The 26546-nt window shown below is 40.7% G+C and overlaps 3 protein-coding genes across 3 annotated transcripts in view; all 3 read right to left on the bottom strand.

Moving 5' to 3' along the window:
- LOC111329877 (uncharacterized) overlaps positions 1–22885 on the bottom strand; it is a 56185-nt gene extending 33300 nt beyond the window's left edge. Inside the window, exon 1 of the mRNA XM_088728704.1 lies at positions 22759–22885. The gene's annotated coding sequence lies outside the window, so the exon portion shown is untranslated. The remainder of the gene's footprint in view (positions 1–22758) is intronic.
- Positions 9325–22981, bottom strand: LOC148727113 (uncharacterized). Its single transcript, XM_088728705.1, has 2 exons — positions 22759–22981; positions 9325–10393 (listed from the first exon to the last, which is right to left on the bottom strand). Exons 1-2 carry the CDS (start codon positions 22979–22981, stop codon positions 9450–9452), a joined length of 1167 nt encoding a protein of 388 aa, XP_088584831.1. The 3' UTR covers positions 9325–9449.
- Positions 11364–14110, bottom strand: LOC148727114 (uncharacterized). The gene has a single exon (XM_088728701.1). The coding sequence runs from the start codon at positions 13713–13715 to the stop codon at positions 11826–11828; it is 1890 nt and encodes a 629-aa protein (XP_088584827.1). The 5' UTR covers positions 13716–14110; the 3' UTR covers positions 11364–11825.
- Positions 22982–26546: the final 3565 nt, after the last annotated feature.

The raw sequence follows: 26546 nt of genomic DNA, 5'->3' as shown, positions 1-26546 counted from the left end.
GTCAACTAGACTGTGTACTACACATCATTGAAATCAAAGTATCACTTTAGGAACATAAAATCGCAAGGTCAGTTTCCCATTTTTAGTGCCTGAGAAAAGATCAGGCCACCTCATTGCTTCAAATTCTCTGGTTGCTCGTCCCTCTCAATTTCCAACAACCATTTTAGTTTACTGGGTGAGAATCGTGCTTGATTTCTTACCCCATGCTCTTTCCTTGGCCGCCTGTAAAGCTTGTCGAGAGTTTAACAGCTAGTACTTGCAGCAACCTCCATATTCCCCCGATAGCTTTTCTTCAACTCTAATGTTACAGAACTTTGATGACTCAGACCAGAAATAACATCATTCACTCTACCATCCCTGTAATAAAAAACTTTGGATTTTTCTCTCCATACAGGGGGCTGCAAAGGCATTTTTTCCCTCGCACGCTCATAAAAGCATTTGGCATGCTTGCCAACAAAGGGTTCTGTCCTCGTGTACCGGTTCACAAGAGCCAATACAAAAGACCAAACAATACACAATAGCTAACCGATAACTCCTAAGCAAAGAAAGAACAATGGTAATTCCCTTGTGAACCGGTACACCAGGACAGAACCCAACAAAGCTTGGATGTATGTTCAGGAACTAAGTATCTTTCAACTCGACACCATTTGCTTGAAACCAAAATAATAATTACGGAAGCTAAGAGATTACTTCTGGAGTGAAATGTACTAAATGATTTGCCCTTTCAAACATAAACCTGAATTATCAGGTTTTGTCAATCACAAAATTACACGCCGAGTTGTTAGTATTCCTTGGGGACCTTCCTATATTATCCTAAATATCTAAGACAAGAGGTCTTAGCTAGGTAATCTATGTTAAAAATCGCGCTGTACAGCACTTAGAATTATTTTCCTCACTCTTAATTTTTCTCACACTGCAACTTCGCGTACTACGCAATTATTACTACGCAGTCATATCTGGTGTCCAATTGGGAGAAGAGCTTGTTATTATTTTTGTTTTAGAGGTGAATTGCGATTTCTTGTATGTCCCCTATTTCGTCGAAGAAAAGCTCGAACAGATACTGAAAGTAATGAGTAAGTCACTTTGAACAACTAGTGCAAAGTGACAGCACTATCGAGCCAAACTGAGAAGTGTTCTTTAATGATTTTTAACATGAACCATCAATTCTTACTATTTTTAATTTCTGCGTTTTAATAGACTTTGACATGTTCTTGAGAAGATATTAAATCGGTTAGCGCTGTTGTTCCCTTCTAAATTATTTTGGTGGAAGCGCCTTAGAAAACGCTGGTTTAACTAAAACCATGTTGGGCGACGTTGCATTTTGACTGCACAACCCGCAATTAAATCTAAGCTTAACAGCTATTCGAGTGTGTGAAAAACGGAAAAGAGCAAAATTACATACCATCGGCCTTTGGATGCACGGACGAATTAAAACTTTCTACAATTCCACTTATCCATTGCTTGTAACTGATAGACATTGTCCTTACTCTTGCGGGAGGCCGCACGATCTGTTGTCCATTGTAAAACTTGGCAAACTTAGCGCACTCTGCCTTGAGCGCAACAATGTGATCTTTCGATTCTCTATCTCACTAGCGCAGTTGTTGTGTTGAACATGGACGAATAATACAGCGGAGCGTGTCTTGTAGATAGCTAGAGATGCCATGTTTAGGATAAGCGCTGAGTATGGACGAGCGTTAAAGCCGCCACTGAAAAAGCACAATCGACCGTTTTTCATTGTATGGAGGTCTTTCACACAGCTGTCAGAATTAAAGAGAGGAAGAACGTCGATCTCGCTCACCTAAGTAGCGAAGTACACCACGAGCGGCGACGATGATCAAACACCTGGAAGATCACCGTGGTGTCCCTCTACTCTTTGGTATCATAACCAAGAGCGAGCCCTTTCGACTTGTCACTAAGTTTTACGCTTTATAAAACAAAGGCCCCGCTCTACACAAAGCCTTAAAGAATGAAACACTGGAAAAGCTTACTTGGCTTGGAATTATAAAAATTTCCTTTCTTAAAAATCGAAGATTTTCATGGTTTCCGTAACTTCGTATTTTTCCAAATTTCCTCTTTTGCATGTTATGCTGTTTTGCATTTTCTTCAACGTATAATTTAGTTCAGCGTCGATCATTTATCATCCTTAGAAGAAAATATTCTGATCTTTACGTTTAACTATAAAATTGCTTTGGCTTACATTGTGCGCATAAAAGGAGCGTTAATGTAAACATGAGTTGATTCCACGCGAGGGTTTTACCTGGAAAAATGCCTGCACACGAGTGACACCAACATTACCGCGTGTCCCTTTCTGGAAAACATTCGTGTTATGACAAGAAAGGTCAGCTTAAGGGTTTTGGGTTACCCAAACTATGCAATTTTGACGCCGAAAAGTGCCAAAAAGTAATTACAGAAACTTCATCCGCAACACCTGGAACGTGCTGTGGGCGCGAACTGAGATCTTCTCTTACAGTTAATAATTGCCAGGCGGAACTCAGATCCGGCTTAGCCTAATTTGCATAAATTTTTTTGGTGGGCAAAGCTCGTCATGCAATGTATTCTGTTCTCAAAATGCATTTTGACGTAATAAAAAAGATTCGTGAGTCAAAATTAGTTTAATGTTTTTTTTGTTTTTTTTTTAACAAGAAACTCCTTAAATTTATCTGTGAATTTATATTTTATGGAGAGTTAAATTACAAGCAAAACTGACTGCTTAAGGCAGAAATACAAAAATTAAAATTTGTCAGAAAAAGGTGTCACAGATGTGGTCTCGGATGACCTTGCCATCCTCTGGACCATGGAAGCAAACAAGATTAAGCTGATCATCAGCCTCAGCATGGCCATCCAAAGGTTCGTTTCTCAGAATTGCAATGTTATGTAAAACTGCACATGCTCCAATGATGATGGATACTTTTTCTGGATTCATTCTGATCTCAGAATGAAGTAGATAGAACCTTCGCTTCCACCAGCCAAAGGCTTGTTTCCTACTCCCTCACTACGTTCGTCAGCAGGAAAAATATTTTCCTTAACGCTGACGCATACAAATAGACACAAACTAAAGGCAGGCAGAGCGAGAGCACTTGCCCGACGATGCTTTAATGCCATTACACGCTATACAAGCCAAAGTATTTGGTTACAAGAATATATAAAGCTATGACTGTATAAAGTAAGAAAAAGAAAAAATAAGTTGCATTTCTTCTACGCCAAAGGTAGGGAACAACCTGGTCAAATGTAATCTACTGACTAAGGAATCCTTGATATACATATTCTTAGCTGTTTCCGATTTCCAGCGACCGTGGAGCATGAGTAACCGTCAAAAGAACCTGACTTCGCTAGATTGTCAGCTAGAAACGTTGCGCCACCGGATCTAAGGCTACGAACACTAAAATTGACCGAATTTACTCCTTATAGCCAAGAGTGCTTCCTTAACTAGTTTTCTACACCTAGTATAAATGAGCTTCCTAGGGCCTAAAGTATACGCATTGTCCTTCCTATGAGGTTGAAGTGTTCTGAAAATGTACGCTGATGAATTGAGATCAATGCTAGCCGCGGAAAAATATGGAGACAATAATGAGTGGGGGCATGTAGTCCCGCCACTCTTCGCAATAAATACTATATTACCTTGCCTAAACTGATCAGATTTACTACTCTAAACATTAATCTCTAGGTGATCATCGTGAACTTGAATATCCCAAGCTTGCACATCAAATAGCTCGGTGATCATAAAGAGACCATAAAATCCTAAGACAAACAGTAAAGCTGTACGTAAATCCTCAAGATTACTGCCTTCGTGGGCAAACTGAACACAAATACGATTTATCAGGTTGGGGGTAATGGGCTCCTTTTTGTTGACTGGCCCACTGAAAGCTCGTTTGCTGGCCAGAACCAGATTGTGATTTAGCGTAGTGTCAACCGGATTACCCTGTGCACCATAAGGGATAAGATCATGGACCCACTTTGACGCACCGGAACGCAGAGAAAACAACAGCATAGGATCTTTTAGTTTCATGAAGATAAGACAAGTATTCTAAGACGAATAAACTAACGCAAGGCAGGACTAATTTCACGCCTCTGGACCTAAGGTACATGGAGAAATATCTATACTGGGTAACATATTTTTTAACGGAAGAGTTGGCTTTAGAAGCTAAAACTTGCAGGACGATTTTACGTCTTCTGTCCCTACACGTCGGTCCCCAAGAGGAGGCTTTTATCAAATCCTAAGGAAAACAAAAGTACTAAGAAATAATGTGAGGTGGGGAAGGGGGGGGGGGGAAGTAAACAAATCCCTAGCCCGGCAAAATACTCATAGCCACCCGGTTCAAGTTGGCTGCCATCCGGCTCAAACAAACCTGCCAACCGGCTACAAAAACGTTTAAGCTGCCAACCGGCATGGAATACAAGAACACTCAGTGCCAACGGCTTAAGAAGCACTGGTCTATTGATCCGAGATATGTAATAGCGGGTTCACAGTACAAGAAGCTCTCGCCACGAGACACTCTAATCAAGGTCAGTTTGGAGTGCTACTAACAGCGCTCCGAGAAAATTGAAGTTTTACTGCAAGGATTAAGCCGTCCCAGAAGGCTGAACCTAAAAGCGAGTTCGTAATACGACCTTGATGCTATGTTAACCGGCCCTCAAAAAATGAATAATCGACAACGGAGTCCCAAAACTTATGAACCAACAAAGGCCAGAAAGGCGCGGACGGCCAGTAAGGTACAACTACTGTCCCCCTGACATTGCATCGAAACATGAAAATAAGGACTTTTGACAAGAGTACGACCGGTGGCACAACTAAGCAATTTTCGTGTTCCTAGTCTTGGAACTGAAACGCGTCAACTCCCGCTGTCCCAGGATTCCAGAATCTAGAAAAATATTTTTAGACCTCTTGTTGTAGTGGGTGGTAAAGCAATCCACCGTAAATGGCCCCAAAAGCACGTCCGGCTGCCGAAAGAACCCGGGGGCAAGCTCCCAATCGTCATAATCCACAATCTTGCTGAGGAAATCTGCTTTTTAATTAAGTGATCGTGGCACCCACTCAATGTCTAAATAAATTCCAACCTTGAAACAAAACAAAAAAATATCGCAAGCTAATTTATGCAGATTAAAATTCATGCTCCCAACTTGCACAATCCTAACCTCCCCTTGGCAATCGGTAAACCACTTAACCCTAGAGTTAGGAAGGAACGAACTAAACGAACTAAGAACAAACTGAACAGCTAACAGCTCGCGGTAAGTAGCGCTCTCCTGGCGTTCTGCTTCTGTAAACATCCTGTGAGCGTGCACATCTACCCCAGCAATGTGACCTGCGCAGGCTATATTACTAGCATCCGAGTACATGGATATGAAAGGGAATGCCATATCTGATACAGGTTTGGAGTTAACAGAGCGAAGATTATCCTTCCAAAACTGAAGCACTACCATGCAATACCTATCAAGAGCAAACACACTCTCCCAGTCTTGGGCAGCCGCTCGGAACATCTGGCAATGCCTGGTCATAATCCTGCTAAGATTCCCTAGAAAGGGACTCATAGAGATGATCTTACCCACAATGGAGGCCAGGCCTCTAGCAGAAAGTCTAGGATCTTGAAGGCCGGGTGTTGTCAATGTGAAGCAAGGCCTTACCTATTCTGGGTTCAGTAATGCTAATCTTTCCTAGAAGCCCGTCCCAAACGATAGCAAGCCAAGTGGCGCACAGGATTCCAAACTGACTTATCTTCGTTAGCAAGGAAGCCGGCCAAAGCCAGATCTGATCAATGATGCTAGAGTAAATTTCACTTGACAACTTGGTAGATTCGACAACGAAACCGTCATCAAGGTAAACAACAGTGTGTATACCCTGAGATCGCCAGTGTTTAACTAAAGGTCTGACTAGCTTGGTGAAGATGTAAGGCGCTGAAGATAAACCAAACGGTAAGACAGTAAACATGAAGAAACAAGGTTTTCCATCAGACATGACCCAGCTAAACCCAAGGAAACGTTGCTGGTCGAGAAAAATATCTAAATGGTGATACCCACTTTTAAGGTCAAACTTAGGGAAGTAACTACCTTTCTCGAAATAATTTAGCCAAACTCTCCAATCTTCAAACTTGAAATACTGCTTTAAGATATATTGATTCACATATCTCAAATCCAAAATTAAGCGTTTTTCCCCGCAACTCTGGACGGAAACAGAGAGGGGATTAATAACCCTGAGGTAACACTTGGACACTTTACAAACTCTCCCGGAGGTAAATAACTCTAGAATCGCCGATTAGACAAAGTCAGAGTGTTTCAAAGCAGAGGAATTATTCTTGAGCTCCGGCGTTGGCGGAGTAAGGTAGAAAGGTATCTTGTAGCCCTCTGTAATGCATTCCGTGATGAAAGAGGGAGCGTTTATTCCTTTCCAAAACTGGACGCGAGCTTTTAGTCTACCTTTAACGGGTAAAGGAGCTAAATCAGGTTCCGATGTACCCGCCTTTAATTCATTGGTTGGAGAAAACGTATCGTCTACCTTAATGATGTCCTCAAAAACTCCAGCCGTGTCATCACTCAACTGGTTTATGGGGTTGATCCCCGAATGCTGTGCTAACTACTCCTTTGAACCGCCGGCTTGCAGGTCCGAATCCGTCGTGAAGTCCTCCGCAAGTAGAACTCCAGTGGCCTCTTTTTCCGCATCTGAAGCAGATGTCTGTCGCAGAAGGCATTCGACGGCCTGAAGAGGAAAAAAAAAGTAACGCAGAAGCAGAGCGACCACCAAAAAAGTTCTAATAAACTAACCAATAAAATAAAATACGCCGAAAATATGAACTAAAGCACTGCCGAGTAGTGTCACACTTGATGAATATATCAAGGAAGACACTCCTTAATATACTCAACTAGAGTTTCAGGAGACTCCACGTGCTAACACAAAACGTGTTGAAGGCATGCATGCTCTCGCTAACTTCCGAAGGAAAATGCATTTCTATTACCACTCTTGTTCTTTTGTGGGCACTATTGAACTCTTGCTACTTATCTGTGACTGGATTCAGGTAAGGGGTCATCAGGTATGGCTTACAAGGGTAACCACTGTCACCTAACAGTAAACCATCTTCCAGGCCTAGGAACTGGTGTTGGTTATTAAGTTTTTGTCCAATTCTTGAATCCCTAAATATGAAGCTGTCATGGATGCTGCCTGGCCATCGTGCTGCAATGTTAGTAAACATGCCTAAAATGAAACAGCAAGTAAGTAATGTGACCATTTCTTACCTATGATGTAGAAAATTTCATCTCAGTTTATTACAACAATGTACTGCAAAGAGAAACAACAATAATTGTGTCTATGATGAACGTAACTGGGGTAACTGATTCAAATATTTAATTTACTTGCATAACATTTTGATTATTTTGTTTAATTTGTGTTTTGAAAATCGGGGGCTGCATCATTTTGAAATCCCTGCTGATTGTTGCACTCTGTTGGCCATTAGCTGTGCAATATATTCACAAATATCCCACATTTTTTTCTCTTTTTTTCCTTTTTTTTTCTTTTTAAATACTGTTGTTAAAATTTCGGTGTAATGATCTTGGTTAATTTTCCATATGTGTGTTTGCAAACCAAACTTTACTCATACCATTTGAATCAAATGATTTTCATTTATTTTTGCTTTAAAAAAGGTTGTCAATTGGGAACAGAATGTATGTGAACTGAAATGTTCAACAATGTATTGACTCAGATCTCCTTTTTATACCCTTAATTCCTAATAAAAAAAATTTTTATCACGACTCCCATATCCTGAATATGTGAAACTGCAATCTAGTAACTCCCAAAAATGCAACCCCATAGCAGTTGGTTTGCTAGAAATCTCAATCTAAAAAACCTTTCAGGGGAGTACCCCTCCCTTTTAAAAGTTATTTTAAAATTTTTTTTATGGAACACTGTGATATTTTAATATTTTAGTAACCTTTGTGATTGCAAATTGCCTGCACAATTATGGAATGAAACCCTTTACGATTGACAAAATCGTTTCCGTTTTGTTGTGGTGCCTGAATCTTGATGTGAGTGACGTCAACACAGCCAATCACCCCAGGAAACCCCCCCTTGATGAAAAAGCCACGTTTGTTTTGAAATATCTCTTCTTCGGTCGCTGGCCACTTGATGAAGTTTCCTTGTTTCTTTGCAAGGGAAAACTTGGCTAATAATTCAAGACATGGTTGATTTTGACAAGCCCAGAGTATCTGCAATAACTTGAAGAAAGCTTTCGGAGGCGAAAAAGCGCAACGCTACAAGGACTTGCACAGTTGGCGACGAGGCATGTGTGTGGCGTTATGTTATGTAATGTTATGTTATTTTATGTAATGTGAAGGTGTAGTCTGATCGTCCGGGTGAGTGTAGTCCTGAGAAGGACAACCTCTGCGGAAGTCATCATCAGAGTCAAGGTGCGGAAGTCATCATCAGAGTCACTTGACTCTGATGATGACTTCCGCACAGGTTGTCGAAACGTCAGTCACTGCCACCGACAACAGTCCTTCTCAGGACTACACTCACCCGGACGATCAGACTACACCTTCACATGTTACCCCCGGGTTCAAACCAAAAAAAAAAAAAAAAAAAAAAAATTTATGTAATGTGTCATGGGATATCAGAAGAAAACCTGACCTCGTGCGAAGACACGTTTGTTTTTGAATAAAGAGTAATTTGCCATTTTAAAACGGACAATACATGAATTCGAGATGTATCTCTTTCGAGATCGTCACGAAGTAGCTTAGACAAAAGTTCTATGGACTCTCGACCAAAACGATATCGACTTCTCAATTCTTCATCTGTGAAATCGCACAAGGAAAAGTCATCTGGTAGCCTAAATGTCCTTTCTTTCCTTCTTGGGGCCAACATTAAGCCTAATCCGCCAAGCAATAAGTCCGCCATTTTGTTTTGTTTGGGGAAAGTTTACACTCGATTAGTGAGTTAATCCACCTCGCTGGGTGTATTAAAGTTAACCTTTATTTTAACCCTGAGATAGAGCTAATCGCGCTTTCAGGAACAGAAACTAATCGTGGGTTAAATTTTATTCTTGGGTTAGGGCGATTTATAATTAATCGAGGGTTGGCGCTAATTGGCTTTCGAATAACCGGGGCCTGGTTTGCATGATAAGAACAAATGCTTACTACTGTAACATAGGCGCCCAGTCCCCTCTTTGCTCGGCCAGACATTTTATCTATGGATTATAGAGCCTGGTAAAAAATTCAGAAAACGGTAAAATATCGCTAATGTTGCTAAAACATGTTCTAAAGTCACTATCTTTTGATGGAAAATAAAAAAAATAAGTGTCATAGGGACTTTAAAGGGGTACGACTCCAGTCAATGGGTTACCAAGCTATTTTAAAGAAATTTTTAATGGAAAAAAATTGACAATGATGGCGGTCATGAAATTGTCTGGATTTCCATGCAATCTTACCCAATCCGCAGAACTAGGGGTTTGTCTCTTCATTAGCCTCCTCAATTATATCTCTGTCTGACTATCAAAATGAGCGTATGGTTTAATGGATTGATGACGTGTTACATTCATGCAATATGTTCTCGTGCTGATAACGTAACCCTCTAAATGCTGCTTTAAATTTTTAAACAAAGACCGATTTCTGTAGATTAAAGGAGCTTCCTCTCGAATCGTGTCGATGTATTCTCTCCAGTATCTGTTTAAGTTCGGTGAATACCCTGGGTATGGGCGATGTTTTGGATTATCCGCAGTAACAGGCATAAACATCAACGCCTGGCCTCGAAATATTAGTTCTACAGCAGAAAACATGAAGTATTGCTGCGACCACCAGCTTTTTCTTTCATACCGTGTGCGGTAAGGAAAAAGATGCTCAATAGATTTGTAATGAAATGCATTGAAAATAGCATCATACCATACTGTTGGTATTACAAGGGGACTGTCCGTCTTGTTACATACTTTCTTTCGTCTGTCATTGGTCCACTTTGCCCCATGATGCCCTGTGTAATCCAAAATGCCAACTGCGGGCTCGTAATCTAAAAGCCATTTTTCGAAGACTCTATAGGGTGGAAGCCTCTTCATTTCAGGCGGAGCAAATGAATTGAAACGCAGCACAACATCTTCGTCTAAGAAAATGTAATAATGGTATCCCGGGGATCTTGCTATCGCAGCAAAATACAGCACATTTCGTCCCGTTCCCCATGTAGAACTGGGATAGAACTGATAAGTGATGTGAGGCCACTTTCGCACTTGACATTTGGTTCGAAAGCTAAGCACTATGACGTCACAATTACATGTCTTAGGGTCGCCGATCTCGGAAGAGCTGGCCAAGTTTGGAGGAAGGCATTGCTCTGTCTGAGTGAGATAAATGAAAACCTTTGGAGATGAATTGTTTGACGGTTTTTCTGTGGCCGAGGCTTGAGTTGGAACATCATTTCGACTGACGATTTCACCTACAATAGAAAGATATTGAAGTTTATTTTGAAGTAAAAGTTATTAAGTGTGACTGATCCGGCCTCCTTTTATTTCAATACCAGAAAGACCAAGAAATTTAAGACTGATCCATGTTTACCCTTCCTAGCCTATAAAATTTCAGAGCGAATGACGAGGAGCCAGCGCTCGAAATGTCAGCTTGACTCATCGACTTGGCCAAAACTTGACAAAGTGAACTGCTTCATTGTTACAAATATAGCTATGCTCTTCTGCTATTCTCTGTGACTGGTAGTTTTTCTCATAAGTATATAACACGCTAAAGATCTAAAATGGTACTTTTCACGCGCGCTGATAAGCTAGTTCGGAAGTAAATAGCGAGTATTATTCCCCTCCGAGCAGCCAATGAGACAAAATTTCGCGTAAAGAGTTTACATTTGAACCATTTTTCGGTATATCGAATGATATGAACTAATTTTTTGCATCTGTGTCAGTGTCGGTGAAAGGGGTATTAGTGTTGGTGAAAGAGGTGGATTATCCACCACATCCGAAACTGTGTACCATCTCTAGTTACAATATCGCAAAAAAATTTATTAATCGTCGATATAGGATACTAAGTGGAATACAGTGCAATACAATACTATGCAATGCTAACATAACCTACCATATAACACATTATAATTGCTACTGCCTAGAAGAAAAACAACTTTGTAACATAGCGCGCGTTCTTGCCCTTCTTAAGTCCTATTAAGCCGCTATGAACAAAATCTTAATTTACGCACGCCCATGCGTAAATAAGATGACGTGAGCTTTCTTTTTTACCTAGCTGCAGAGTTTCCGTCCTGTTAAGGTGGCTCGATAGTCTAAAAATGCTCATTTTGGCAACAATTTTACCAACACTTAAACTTTAAATCATATCATTATACTTGTGCCACAAACTTAAATAGGTCTTACCCATTACTTTCCACTAAGTTAGGAGAGCATTCCATAAAATTCAGAGGAGCCACACCATTTATTCTAGCCACACCCAATTCCGAGAGACAAAAATAGGTATGTTTTTTGGCAAAGATATCTCTACTCTGCTTTATGCTATAGAGCTAAAACTTCAGGTGCTTGTTGTACTGTATCACAGCTGTGCAATGACCTACTTTGAGGTAAGTACTATGTTGCATTCATGAATTAGCTCTCAACAAAGAAAGACCAAAAAATAACCCTGACTACACTTCAATTTACAAGGCATAACCCATGAGTGAGAAGTCCAAACACTATAAAAATAGGTCATTGCACACAGCTATTGACACTTGAGATGCTGTGAAAATTTGATCTACTTATCGTAAATATTTTTTGAGATATTATTGTCACAAGGTTTCAAAACCTCTGAAATACGGAAAATTAGAAAATAGCAAATAAAGTTCACAAGATCATTGGGCAAGCAGTCAAGAGTTGAAAACAATGTTAGAAGGCACCAGCACCATACTGTTGTCCTTCTATTGCCTCTAAAGTGTCACTGTAACCTTTTTTGAAGTTTCTGATCTGTTTTCTCCTTTTTTTGGCTTGCTCAGAGCTTTTACGGCGAGAATGGCGAATTCGATTATGATCTTGCTTTCGGCAAGCTTTGATGCAATGAAATCCTGGGTCAATTCCCAGGTTTCGAAGAACTAAAATGATAGAAATAGTGCCATTGTTAAAATGTGAGACTGCCAAGAAGGTAGCAAGTTCCACCACTGCTAGCCCAGAGTGGGTTTCCTTTGTAGCACGCTGCCAGATAAGGGCATTGATGGCCTCATTTTGGTTTTGCGTACCACCATGTAGACAGCGTGCAAGCAGACTTTGCTCACTCAAGGCTTCAAAGGTGGGATAGATGGCATTAGCCACAGCCGTTGGAAGGGGATGGTTATGTCTATAATCAGAGGTCCCCTGTGCAACATCCCTTTGAAAGCCACACCATGAACTCTCTCCAGGGGGGCACAGGTCGTGATCTGGGCTATCATCAGTTGACTGTGTATGATGCCAAATTGCCATTACAGCATTCTCCATAGCTTGGATATCATGAGTATTGTTCCTAATGGCTTTCCCATAATATACTTGCAGTTTATCAATGACATTGTCTGTTAGCCTGCCCCTTCCGCCAATTGACTTTCCATCTTGAAGACGTGTCTGACCAGTTCTCTTCTTCAGTGAGCGAAGTCGCGACCCCAAACGTTTCTGGACATGGCCCACACATTCCAATTTTCTTACTTCAACAGGCCCATAAACGGCTTCTTCAACAATAAGTTTGTGGGATTTACTGTCTCCATCCCCAAGAAATTCTGTATAACGAACAGAGTAGTTTTGAACAGACCGTTCAAATATGGCAAGCATTCCAGAAGCATCCATCGACCCCGAAGAACCAAAATAGTTTGCCTGGCAAAGATGCTGGTGTCCTTCCCACCACTCCTGAAACTCAACAGTTCCTTCTTTGCTTCTCCAAACCATGCATTCCTTGCACTCTTTGGACATTACTTCCACATCGAGAACTTTACCAGTAACTGTGGATATTGCAGTGACGACCCCATAAGCTGAAGAGTACCCCCTTCTTCTCCAAGTTCCATCCCCTGACACTCCAATGTCAAAGACCCCATCTTCTCCTGGCTCATAAAATTCTTTTGCCTCTTCAGCTGCATTTTGCATGCTCTCCTTGGCTACAGTCTCCGCAGAATTGCGAATTGTGGCAACATGATCTCGATAAGAGTTCTCGTTCATGGGCGGTAGCATGTTCATCACCGCAGCGAATTTTACAAGACTCTGGTGTCCAATTCCAATGTTCCTTGTAGCAAGGACAACTCTTCGGTTGACTTCATAAGCCTGACTCCCTTCGATTTTAGCAGAGGAAAAAAACCTCTTCGAGTATTTGCACTTTTGGGATGTGCATTTTAGCACAAAAAGAGTAGCAAAACCCATCTTGGCGCTGCAATCCTCCTCGAACGTGACGTGGCCATATTTACACATCGGACACCAAAATGACTCGAAGACTGAAGCAAGTACAGAGATATCAATCAAACGAAAACCCTCTATACTTGCCATCTTTTCCTCCTCATCGTTTTCAGGGTCTCCAGAATCGCTAGACTTATCGTCCAACTTTCTCAGGGTAGCAGGCATCGATTTAGTACGATCAGAATTCCGTGTGATGTTTTTCGGAATCTTTTCATCTTCGATATCGGTGATGTCTGATTCCTCGCTTTCTTTCACTGATTCCTGATCATCAGTTCCTTCCATTTCTTCAGAATTTCTTTTCTTAGTATACTTGTTGCCTGTAAACCTCCTTTTTTTTCTTCTAACGTTCCTAAATTTCCTTTTTGGAGGCATAATTCGCTTCAACTCTCAGTAGATAGATCGTAAACAAGCGAACACGTTTTTCTCATGCCAAGTACGTCATGTATCAGCACACAATGTCCTCATTTAGGGCCTAACTATTTACCAGGCCCCTGAAATCTATTCTGGTCACTCCTGTGAAGATTTCTTTGAAATCATTGGCTTTTTTTGGTGGAAAACGACGCGTTAACAATGCTGGTTTCCATAGCAACCGCTCAAACAGATCCAAAAACAGTTGAAAAACATACAATAGCCATGGGAAAAATTACAAAAGACTTACTTTTCTTGAAACTACAATGACTGTTGGTGCCCAGAAACTTATTTCCAAAAATATGAAGTTTTTATGATTTTTTGGCCTATCGAGCCACCTTAAGCTGTTTTCCTTCTCTTTAAAATATGGAAGAAACAAGCGGCACTGATCTTTTAGGTCCTGATCCAACAAGCAGCGAAAACAAAGCCGAAAAAAACTCGCAAGTTTCGCGTTCCGAAAATTTGTCGGGTCTTTGACTAAAAAAACAAACATCTTAGAGCGACATTTGACTTCATTTAGCTTCGATTTTCTCCATTTTTGCCGTTAGTTTTGAGCTTTTCATTCACAGTTATCGATTGACAGGATCAACTGAATGCGCTCGCTGAAACCGGCAAAGTATAAGATGTGGCGTGGTTTTGGCCGGCCAATAGGGACGTTTGTTTACTTTTTTTGTGGGCTGTGAGAATTTTGCACTCTATCACAATAAAAAAGCTTCTTCGCGCAAATCCTTGTTGTCACTCTATTATAAAAGAATTTGCTCATTTTTTTAAGCTCTGCTTATATCGAGTTATGGATGCACATGAGAAGTTTGGAGAGCCCTCAAAAAGCTAGAGTAGCTTTCGGCTGCGCCTCGAGCTACTCTTACACACTTTTCGTGCTCTCCAAACTTCCCGCGTGCATCCATAACTCGATATACGTACGCTAAGCATAAAAAATTCTTAATTAACTTTATGCTTAATGGGTTAAGTTATACCACCTTTAAAAGGTTCACACCACTCTTATAGAAACAGAACTTCCTGCTACAACAGCCTATAACACTTACTGCCTTGTCATATGACACTTTTTAAATAAAAAGTTTTAATTTAGCCTAAAATTGTTTCAGACTTGATTGCCTTGAGCACCTATAAGCTTTTCAGTATTACATTCGCTCTGAACTATGGTTTAAACTGAATGGTGGAAAAACAGAGACACAACTCTCCTTGCGAAAGTTCTTAAAACAAAGTTTGCCTAAGACGGAGAGGTAGTTAAGCAGATCATGTTCCTCAACTGATATTCCAAATACAGTACCTTTATATTCAAGTTTCATTTATCATTTGGTCAGTGCTAATCAATGGTTTTGAAGATCCTTCCAAAAGGTTTTTAAGAATAATCAAACTGAAAGAGTAAATGCTTAAGTGTTTCTTGAGAGGCCATACATGTCCAATACACCTTAACCATTGCGATTCGTTCACGGTCGTTAACGAGTCGTCAAATCGATCGGAAGTCGAATCGTGCGTTATCATACCGGAAGTCAACAGGCGTAAGCCATGTGTGAAAGAATTACCATGGTATGCCGGAGGTCGAATCGTGCGTGATCAAACCGGAAGTCGAAGGGTGTGAGCAATGAGTGAAAATGAATGATATAGTATGAGAAAATGACAACATGAACCTTCCACGTTCTTAAAGCGTAAAACGGCCGGAAGTCCATTTTTACAAAATCACATTAAACAATACAGGGGTAGAAAATGTTGACGAATCGATACGATTCGCACGGATCGATTCGACTCGTCAATAGATACCTAAGATACCCCGATTTTCACGTACGGGTAAGGCTAGCGCCATTTTGTTTTCATTAAATGATCACGTGATCGCGTCCTTCCCGTAAAAGCTACATGTTTCCCTAGTGTAATCAGTGGTCTACACGTGAGTTCGCGCCCGGTAAAAATGGAGAAACGGTTAAGTTTTTATGGTCTTTACCTTTGCTTATTAGACCAGAGTGGTATCCAGATCCTTGCATAAACACTTGTATTTCTGATTTGAAACGTTTTGGGATTACAAAAAAGGTTTTGTTGAGGCACAAATACGGAGAAATTGTTGCCTGACAAAAGGTCGTGCGGCTTTCCAAAACACGCGACGACTGAGGTGTAGTCTCTTCGCGAAATTTCTTAGCAGATACATTTAAAATAGATTTAAAATAATACAACAGGTCATGAACCACGATAAGAAAAACCTAAATCAAATTTACATACTTTATGTTGACTTGAAGGAATACGTCTTGACTAAAACGTCTTGATAGAAGTAAACGAGGCTTCTTCCATTTTTGAGTCGAACGTACATTTGTAGCATATTGTAAGAAAAGAGAAAAAAGTCAATTAAAGACAGAAAAATGTTTTCGGCTTATTTCATACGATGTTCAGATGGCATCTGAAACACATAGAGACCTGGAAAGAGAGGTTGTTGCTCTCAAGCCAGTATTTTGCGCAGAATTTTTGCCCAGATCTTACCCGGTGTCACCCGGCGTATCTGAAGTTTGATTGGTTCCCGTGTAACCGAGTACGGGTACAAGTAATTCTACCCGTACCGGTACTTGGAACCGGGCTATCTTAAGGTGTCCATTAGTAAAGTCAATCCGTCTTACCGGAAGTCGATTCGTAAAAAAATACAGTACCCTTTAAAGTGGTATTCAATATTGACGAATGGACATGATTCGCAAGGGTCGACCCGACTCGTCACTAGTAAAGTCGATTCGTCTCACCGGAAGTCGATTTGCAGAAAAATACAATACACGCTTGAGCGTTGACGATTTGCATAGCTGGGCTGTACGCGTTCTCTAGCTAAGTCGATGTCGATTCTCGTAACCACAGTATGAACACTTAGGCATCAGAGGTTCGTTGAGGAAGGTTATTAAATTTTGATGAATTAACACGATTTTCACGGGTCGAATCGAGTGTTCCTAAGGAAGGCTGACCCATCTCATTCGAATCAGGTAAATGCGCATGAACTTTTTCCGTTTAACAAAGGAAGAGGCGCACTATCAACGCGGACGCACGCTGCATTTCGGTTTTTTTTTATATGACATCCATTTATTGCGTACATGGTAAGTTTACAGAGCACTGAAGACGCTTTAGTTTTCAAAGATTCTTGTCCTCTAGCTGCTGGAGCTAAAAACCGTCTCGCCTATGCTGGGCTTTGGTGCGTTTGGGTGTTTTGAACAACCCTCTGAGAGGCTTGGAAAACTTGCAGAGATCGCTTTGAATCATCCCTATTTTTAGTGATCGGGAATTCAAAAATTGAATGTCACTCCAAAATTTTAAACTGGAAACATTGAACGAATATTTCACATTTATGCTATATTTATCCAACTTCTAGTTTGACGAATTTGTGTTTTAGTCTGTACGAGTAAATGATCAATAATTGTCTCGCCTCGATTTCTAAATGCCACAGTTGTTTTAGTTTCTTTTAAACTGAAGTGGACTTAAAGAATAAAGTCAGATCAAAATAAAGATATCAGAGTAGCATCTGATAACAAAATGTGCTCTGGATATTTCGAAGATTTCAGACAGCCGAGCCCAGTATGAAACCGCCATGTTGGCGAATATCTTTGGTCCACCAACATTGCGGCCGGAAATTGTGTAAAACATCTGGAGCTTACTTTGGTTACTTGAACCAATAAACATGTAAAAAACAATTTTCTAACACTTAATTTCCTAAAAAGGCTGAAAATCACCAGATAGGTCTCTATTTTTCGAAAAAAGCGATCAGAGCTGTAAGTCACGCAACCACCATAACTCTGAACCTTGGTTTCCAAACCAATCACACCTCCTTAAGCCTGATGAGGATAAAAATTTTCGTGGCTCCATATATTTGGATTTTCGAATTCGAAGATGTCACGGGAAAATCAGCAATTCTGAGTCAGCTTAACCTGACATCAACAACATCAACAACATCTTTATTTTGTAATCACAATTTAACTTATAAATAAAGACTACCTGCAATATGGCGAAGCTAATCGAGGCAGGTAGTATGAGAAACGTGTGAATTACATATTAATATAATATTATTCTAATAAAAAAAAACTAATTACAAAGCCACAGATGTCAATTACAAAAGTGAATACAAAATATAGATATACTAATTACGAAGCCACAAGCACATAATTATTTTTAACGAAATCTAGTTTCTTGTCATTTCGTTTATTAAAGTATCAATATCAGGATAAGAATCCTGGTTTAGAAGGATTTGAAATAAGGATTCGGTTATTTTTTTTCTTGAAACTATATTCTGGGAGCTGTCTCAAAATATCAGGAATGCAGTTCCAAATTTTTGTGCCCATAGAGGAAAAAGAATTCTAATAGTGATTTAGTCGAGAGTAGTTTATATAGAAGTTACCAGCGGTAGAAGATCTTGTGTTATAAGGATGAGCATCTTTAATGGGTCTAAAGAGAGCAGAAATGTTAGATGCCACGACTTTGTCATAGACATCATGCATTAAAGTAGATTAAACCGCATTTAAAGTAGATTAAATGCATTTAAAGTAGATTAAACCGCCTCCCGGTTAGCTCAATGGATAGAGCGCTGGACTGTTGTGCGGGAGGTCGAGGGTTCGAGCCCCGGCCGGACCAACACTCAGGGTCTTAAAATAATTGAGAAGAATTTGCTGCCTTTCTATAACATCAAGAAATGGTTAGATATTCTAGTCTTCTCGGATAGGGACGAATAAATGGAGGTCCCGTCTCCTGCAGGGTTGGGGTACGAGACGTTAATTTCCCACACACGAGATTACTGTGTGATGGATGTCCTCCCCTGGGGTGGGATGGGTGGGAGGGTGGACTAGCACGAATGGTTCCTATGTTCCTTTCTAGTCCTTCCCCACTGCAAAAACTTAATGCACTGAAAATGGAATAAATTAAATTAAATTAAATTAAATTAAAGGTAAAGGCAGAATATTGGTAGAGATAAAAAGTGGAACAGCGTGAACATTAAACTTAGAGAAATTCATCAAGCGGACTACCCATTTTTGAAGATGGAGTATCTTGTTTACGTGCGTTTAGGCTGCCTGTCCCCAGGAAGTAAGGCCATAGGAAATATATGGGAGAATAAGAGACCTATATATATTAAGCAAAGTTACGAAGGGAGTGAAATGCCTTAATCTAGATATTATACCTATATGACTACTGATCTTTGACGCGATGTGGCTGATATGATATTTCCAACTGAGATTACTATCTATTAGTACCCCTAAGTACTTGACATATGATTTAGTTTTCTATACTTATCCGTCTATTACTTTGGTTGTCATATATATTAAGTTTAACTTCATAATCTAAGCGCCTTTGGTATGGATGAAAGAAAACAAAATTAGTTTTCTTTATATTCAAGGAGAGTTTATTAGCGATAAGCCTGTCACAGACATTAAGTAGCTCCACATTTACAACAGATTCAAGTGATTTTAAATTCTTATCAGCATATAACAGATTTGTATCATCAGCGAATAGGTAGAATCCTAGTTTGTTAGAAGCCTTGTAAATATCATTAATATAAATCAGAAACAATAAAGGACCCAAAACAGAACCCTGTGGCACTCCACAAGAGGTTTTCCCTTTTTTAGAAATATAGGCACCGACCTGAGTGGTTTGGGTTTTTCCATTTAAGTATGAAAAGAACCAATCATTGATTATACCACGAATTCCGTAATGAGCCAGCTTACATAATAAGATATAATGATCGACAGTATCGAATGCCTTTTGCAGATCAATGAAGACCCCACACGAAAACATGCCCTTGTCCCTATTGAATTGAATTCTATTGACCATGTCTAAGATGGCATGTTCCGTTGAGCATCTTTCACGAAATCCCTATTGATAATTGTAAAATATATTGTGTTTGTTCATAAATTGTTTTAGGAGATTATACATCAGCTTTTTAATGATTCTATTAAAGACTGAAAGAGGAGAAATTGGCCGATAATGACAAGTGTCAATTTCATCACCACCTTTAGAAACGGGGATAATTACAGCGTGCTTCAATTTAGAGGGGAAGAAACCTCTCTCAATTGAAATATTTATGAGTGTCGCAAGGGGTTTAGCTATAATATGTCGCGCACATTTCAACAGACGAGTAGGACAGAACAACAGTTCATGTGATTTGTTAGGCGGGGTCCTCAATAATTCAACTTCAACTTCGGTTGAAAGGACTGGTTCAAAAACAAAAGAGCCATTGAGGCTAGGTTTACACCAGAGGAGAGTTTCCCGGATTCGTAAATGTTTCCGGACTCATCAATTTTGGAGTATTCGGATTCGTAGGCGTTTACACTGAAAGGATGTTCGGATTCCTGACCGTTTACACACGACGACAATTCCGGTTTTTTTTTTTTCTGATTTTCTCTCAACTAGGGACCTAAGATCTTCACAAAGTTCCATAAAGGTAGGGTGGGACATTTTAAAATTTTCTCTCCACTCGCTAGCTACCGTGACATTTCCCATCATATTGTCCCACCAGGCACTTGTTCGACCTGGCCTAACCCAAAACCGTCTCGGTCTTCGATCTTGCCATCTACGTCGTCGGCGATTAAGTATGGCTGACGTTAAACTTCCTTGCAATAATAATTTGCGTTTCCTCAGAAATACTGTGGTACACATGATAAAATTTATCGCCTGAACCTGCAACAAGATTAGGCAACCGGAGACCGCCAGCAATGTGAGCACCAGATCCTCCATTTTGGTTTCACCGCAAACTCAAAAGATTGCAGGCGGAAATAATATCCGGATTCGAGAAAAAAAGCGGTTACACGACAAAACTTTCCGGATTCAAAAGTTATCGGATTCAAAGTTCCCACTTTAAATTCCGGATTCAAAATCTCCGGAGACACGACCAAACCGGGGAGTTTTTATTTCGGATTCGTCCACTTTCGTGTAAACGGCAACATCAATCCGGTACTAAAACGTTTCGGATTCATCATGAATCCGGAACAATTTCCTCTAGTGTAAACCTTGTCTGAAATTATTTTTGGTAAATAATGCGAGAATAGTTTATTGCTATTTGGAATACTTGATGCGAGTCTGGGCCCCACGGAGGCAAAGTGATCGTTAAGAATGTTTGCGTGATCGACTGGACCTTGAGATAGTTGATCATCACAACGCCTAATTGAACCAATTTACTTTCGACATTTCTTTTCCCTGTTGATAATGCTGCTGATGCCACCCCACGTTCTTTTTGCATTGTTAATATTGTCTTCAAACCAACTGTGAAAATAAAGTTTCTTACTGAGACGAGTAAGGGTGAGAATTCTATTACGATAGAATTTATACGCAACTTTGTTTCCCTGATTGAAAAATTTATTTTTAATTTCAATAGATTTACGTAAGCCTTTGGTAATCCAAGGTTTTGACATATCTTTCATTTTACGTTTGAAAATAGGTTTGAAAGGGGCATGTTTATTTACAACTTTGTTTAGCCTAGTATAGAGGACAGAGAATAACTTATCAACATTAGCTTCTCTCTCAGAAATTAAAGTCTGCCAATCAATCTGTGATAGGTCTTGTAAGAAATTTTCCTCTGAAAAAGTGTGAGTAATCACGAATAAATTAAGCATTTCATGTTATTACCAGAGAACGTGAGAGAACGCACAATACAGAATTGAGTAAAGTGATCTGTAATATCCGAAATTATATTACGACTGATAATATCACCATCAAGTTTGTTTGTGAATATGTTATCAATTAAAGAGGAGTTGTTATGCACACGAGTAGGCTTGTCAATTGTAGGGATCAAGTTCTAGCTCTGGAGGGAAAAAAGAAAGTTTTGAGCGTAATTACAAGACGAGCAGTGAAAAAGATTAATATTAGTGTCACCCATTAAGAAGATGCTTTTATTAGAGGCGGACAAGTTTTCTATTGTTTCTTCAAAATAATTTTGTAAACGCTCTGGTGAGTTTTGTTGTCTGTAGATAACACCACAAATTATGTCGGCTTTGTTTGGGAAAAAAAATTTCGATCCAAAGTGCTTGAAACGCTTTATTAGAGTCCTTTTAAATTACAGTGTATGACAGATCAGAATCTACATACATGCCAACACCTCCCGCTGAAAGAGGTGTTAGCACAAATTCAAAATTTTACCCGGGTAATGAGGGGTTAAAAGTAAAATTAGCATTTTTAATTCTAGTTGCTGTAACGCCGATAACACTAAAGCGATACTTGAGTTTATTTAATGAGTTTGAAAGTTTTCAAGATTGTGCTTGAGGCTTCGTATATTGCTATGTATAAGAAAAAACTGTCTAGAATTAGATTTACGGCCAAATTTATCTTTAAGTTGATAGAAACTATGCGGTGAATAATATATGCAACGAATGGAGCGGAAAGGCAAGAACTCTAGAGTCAGAGTCAGACCTTTCAGCCAAGCTAAAAAGTCACGGACCTCCTCTCGATGAATCACGATGAGGGAAGCAGTGTGCACATATAATATCCACATATAATAGTTTGGATTTTGTAGGATTGTATAGGTTGTCTCAATTTCGTTTTCGAAACATTTCCGAATGCCGGTCGATTAGTTATTTGAGAACCGTAACCGGCAGCCGACCTCACGCAATTTTTAGGTGCCAACATCTGGAAAATCATAGTTCCGTCCTCTCAGCCTTGCAGTTAGAAATGACCGAGCGTTATACGCGAGATTTATAAATTACTTCGCAATCGCCTAGCAGTTCCTCATAGACCTATAGGAGTTTGGATGGTGTATGTTCTCTCAACTTGTTAAATTTTAGTGATATCCGACTGCCAGTCATTCGGTCGTTTCAGAACTTTGACTGGCGCCCGTTTCACGTATTTTTGCGATGTTGAAAAATCGTGTGCTCATAAGTTTGTTTTTCCGGCTTGAGGTTGTTTCTTCATGGGCAAATTTTGAAAGAAATTTATTTTTCGTACTAAAATGTACCGGACCGCTCAAAGAGAGACTGCATCTTAATTCAGACTTTGAAGGCATAAACCATTTGATGAGTACCGAATGCTGCAAATCATTGCCAACTTGTTTACTTACCTATTCTGATGTTGCTATTTGTACCTGTCTTGCAACTTTCTTGTCCGAACTCCTTTCTGTGTGAGGCGTACAAGACAAAGGCGGTCAAACCCAGGATGAAAACCAAGCCGGTCAGTTTACCTCTCGTTGTAAAATTCATTTTGGCTCTCTCAGTGAAGTCACTGTAGCGTGGTCCAAACGAGTACAAGAACGATGACAACACAACGGTTTTGATAGGTCTCATAAAAGCCAGCCATTAATAGGCGTAATACAACGACGACGACATCCGGGGTACCTTTCATTCTACTGCGCATGCCCGAAGGGCCTATGACATCACAACATCGTTACTTCTCCCTTCTTTAACAAACAAAACAAAGCGAGGGGACAGTAGGGTAAGTAATAGTCGGAAAGCCAAGCGATTAACAAAGAAAAACAAGTCTGACAGTGTTCACTGTCCAAAACGGTTTGGAAAGGCCTGTACTTGATTCCAAGATGGTGAAGTCCCTGAGGTAAGTAGGTCTCCTAACCATCCTGCCACTTCTAGTAGAAACAGAGGGAGGGACACCTGGCGAAGCTGGCTGTAGATCTGGCTGTGCAACATCTGGTAACTGCAACGCTGAAGATTCATGGGGAGCCTGGAGTGTCTCCTCAGTAGGTTTCTTGGTGGAGGGTAGAGTTTGAGCATTGACCTTCGATTCTGCTATGTCTTCGTCTGGCATCGCCTGAAAGTTCTCAGGAACTTTGTAAATATGTGAACGGTTTCGGTGGTAGACTCTCCCATCTTCCGTGCGGACCTGATAAGAACGGGGAGCTTCCTGACTACTAACTTGTGCTTTAAATCATCTTGAATGATCTGGTAACGGTCAGATCAGCACCACGTCTCCATCTTTTAACGGCAGATCTTTAGCACCTCTGCTGAAAAAGAACGATTGCTTGTTTTGCCTCAGTTGCAAATTCCGGTGTACATGGGGAATGACTTTTGGCTGAAGTAGGTGTCTAGCCATGGGTAGCGAGGTGCGGGTTCTGTGCTCAAAGAGACGCAGTGCAAAGGTGCTGTCCATTCCTTCTGATGGTGTATTCCTGAAGTCCAGTAGAGACAAGTGGGGGTCATAGCTTGCATCAGCAGCTTTTCTCAAGATATTCTTTGCCATTTTGACACTGTTCTCAGCCTTCCCGTTGGATTGAGGATACCGTGGAGACGTTTTAACATGTTCAAACTGGTACTCGGTGGCAAACTTCTGAAACTCAGCACAGTCGAACTGTGGGCCGTTGTCTGTGGGGAGCCGGTCTAGAAGATCATATCTGGCCAGATGGGGTTTCAGCTTGTCAATGACAGATCTGGTTGTCGTAGACGTCAGTATATCCAACTCGAAGAAATTAGAATAGCGGTCGGTGGTAATCAAGTACAGGGTACCCTTGAACTCGAATAGGTCTGCTGAGATGCTCTGCCATGGTCGTGCAGGTATTTCGTAACATTTCAGAGGTTCTTTCTGCTGTTGTGGTTTGTAGCTGCTGCAAAATGCTGCACCTTGAGATGAATTCCGTGATTTCCGTGAATTCCGATGAATCTCCGATGAATTCCGTGTAGATGCCTGGCCAGTAGAAGGCTTCTTTGGTTCTCCTGAGGCACCCCTGAATGCCTAGGTGACTGGCATGTACTTAAGCCATTATGCATTGCCTGAGACTAGATGGCACTATCATTGCGCTCACTCTTGAAGACAATACCATCCTGGATTGACAACTCATCTCTAAAGGGAAAGTAGACCTGCAACTGGGAGGATACTTCAGTCCTTCTCTCTGGCCAGCCTTGTGTGATAATAGGAGTCAGTGTCTGGAGCTCTGCATCAACTTCAGTGGCACTTTTGATTTCCTGCAGGGTTAATTTCCGAATAGGTACAGACGCTGCCATGTCTACATACTCCGTCTCAACTTCAGTCGGTGATCTTGTGGCGGCAATGCTCCATACTTCCTGTGTATCCTCTATGTCTTGTTTAACTAGGGAGAGGTAAGCTCGGCTAAGAGGGTCAGCCATGTGCATCTCTGTACCCTTTCTGCAGGAAACGTGTAAGTCAAATTTCTATAGACTCAACAGCATCCTCTGCAATCGCTTTGGTGCACTCAATACCCTTTTTATCATGATAGACTCCAAGGGTTTGTGATCAGTGTTAATAAAAATATTTCTGCCGTAGACATAGCCCTCAAATCGCTCAACTCCAAAGAAAATTGATAATTGTTCCTTTTCTATCTGAGCGTAGTTAGTTTCCGTAGGCGTCAGTGCCCTGGAGGCATACACCACGGGGTGTTCATCTTGCATGAAGCACGCCCCAAGCCCACTCATAGTGGCGTCGCACTGGAGTACGGTCTTCTTTTGGGGGTCAAAGAACTTGAGTACTGGTGCCTGGGTTAAGGCCTGTTTCACTTGATCTAGACACTGGCCATGAACTTCTTTATTCCAGATAAATTCTCATTGTCCTTCTTGACAAGCTCTCTCAGTGGTTTGGCCAAATCTGCTAGACTGGGAGCAAACTTCTGCACATAATTTATCATGCCTAGTACTCTCTGGACACCTTCCTTGTCAGTAGGAGGCGGCATTTCATTGATAGCTTTCAGCTTGTTTGGATCAGCCTAGAGGCCCTCCGATGACATGATTTGGTCCATGTAGCTGACCCGCTTCTTTCTGAACTGTATCTTCTCTGGGTTAAGCTTAATGCCTTTTTGCCGAGAATTGATGAACACCTCTCGTAGGTTATGGTAGTGATATTTGAGTGCTTCCTCGTCAGTGTCCCCTGCTCCAAACACCAGGATGTCGTCTGCTATAGCCTTCTGCCCTGGTAGGCATTCAAATGCAAACGGCAAGCGAAGCCATCGATAGCGTCCCCAGGGTGTTCCAATGGTAGTAGCAAAAAAAGCAAAGTTGCGGCAAAGTTGCAAGATCGAGTGGGCCTTTACCGTGACGATGGGCTGGCAGTATGCAGAGCTACACCTAAAGAAATTAAAAAAACAAAACAAGAAGTTAGCAAAATTTTTAGGTTTAATGGCCTGAAGATCACCATCCGAGCTAATAAGAAAGCAATCAATTTTTTAGATGTAACCTTTGACCTCGCAAATGAATCTTACAACCCATTCATGAAATCGAACAACAAACTTCTCTGTGTTCACAGTCAAAGTAATTACCCACCTACACTGCTAAAGAACATCCCGGAAAATGTAAACAAGCGATTAACCAGCAAATCATCAAGCAAAAAAGTTTTCGTTAACGCCAGCCCTCCTTACCAAAAAGCCCTCTATGAAAGTGGCTACAATTATAAGCTTACATACGATCCACAGCCAGCCCAAAAGCGCAACAAAAATCGGAAAAGAAAATTGATATGGTATAATCAACCATGGAACTCCAACGAGAAGACCAATCTGGGAGGAAAGTTCTTAAATATTGTTGACAGATGCTTCCCGAAAAACCATCCATTATACAGTATCTTTAACCGCCACGCATTAAGGATAAGCTACTCCTGCATGCCTAACATCAAAACAATCATCGCGTCACACAGCAAAAAGCTACTATCAGATTACAACCAGTCACAAAATTCACCACAAACACTAGACAAAGAATGTAACTGCCGGAAAAAAGACCAATGCCCCCTTGAGGGAAAATGCCTCACATCAAACGTAGTCTACCAAGCAACATTCACAACTGAAACGTCAACAGATTCATACGTGGGACTCGCGACAAACTTAAATAATGGTACAGAAACCACACAGCTTCCTTCCGACACCAAAACAAGAGACACGAGACTGAATTATCCAAACACATA

Source organism: Stylophora pistillata, chromosome 7 (assembly GCF_964205215.1).
Source record: "Stylophora pistillata chromosome 7, jaStyPist1.2, whole genome shotgun sequence".
NCBI lineage: Eukaryota > Metazoa > Cnidaria > Anthozoa > Scleractinia > Pocilloporidae > Stylophora > Stylophora pistillata.
This window is presented reverse-complemented; position numbering and strand designations above follow the sequence as displayed.

Coding starts and splice junctions, on each gene's coding strand:
- LOC148727113 (XM_088728705.1), bottom strand. CDS start 22,981: ATGAGACCTATCAAAACCGTTGTGTTGTCATCGTTCTTGTACTCGTTT. Junction 10,394..22,758: donor AAATAGCAACATCAGAATAG/GTAAGTAAACAA, acceptor TTTCTATTGTAG/GTGAAATCGTCAGTCGAAAT.
- LOC148727114 (XM_088728701.1), bottom strand. CDS start 13,715: ATGCCTCCAAAAAGGAAATTTAGGAACGTTAGAAGAAAAAAAAGGAGG.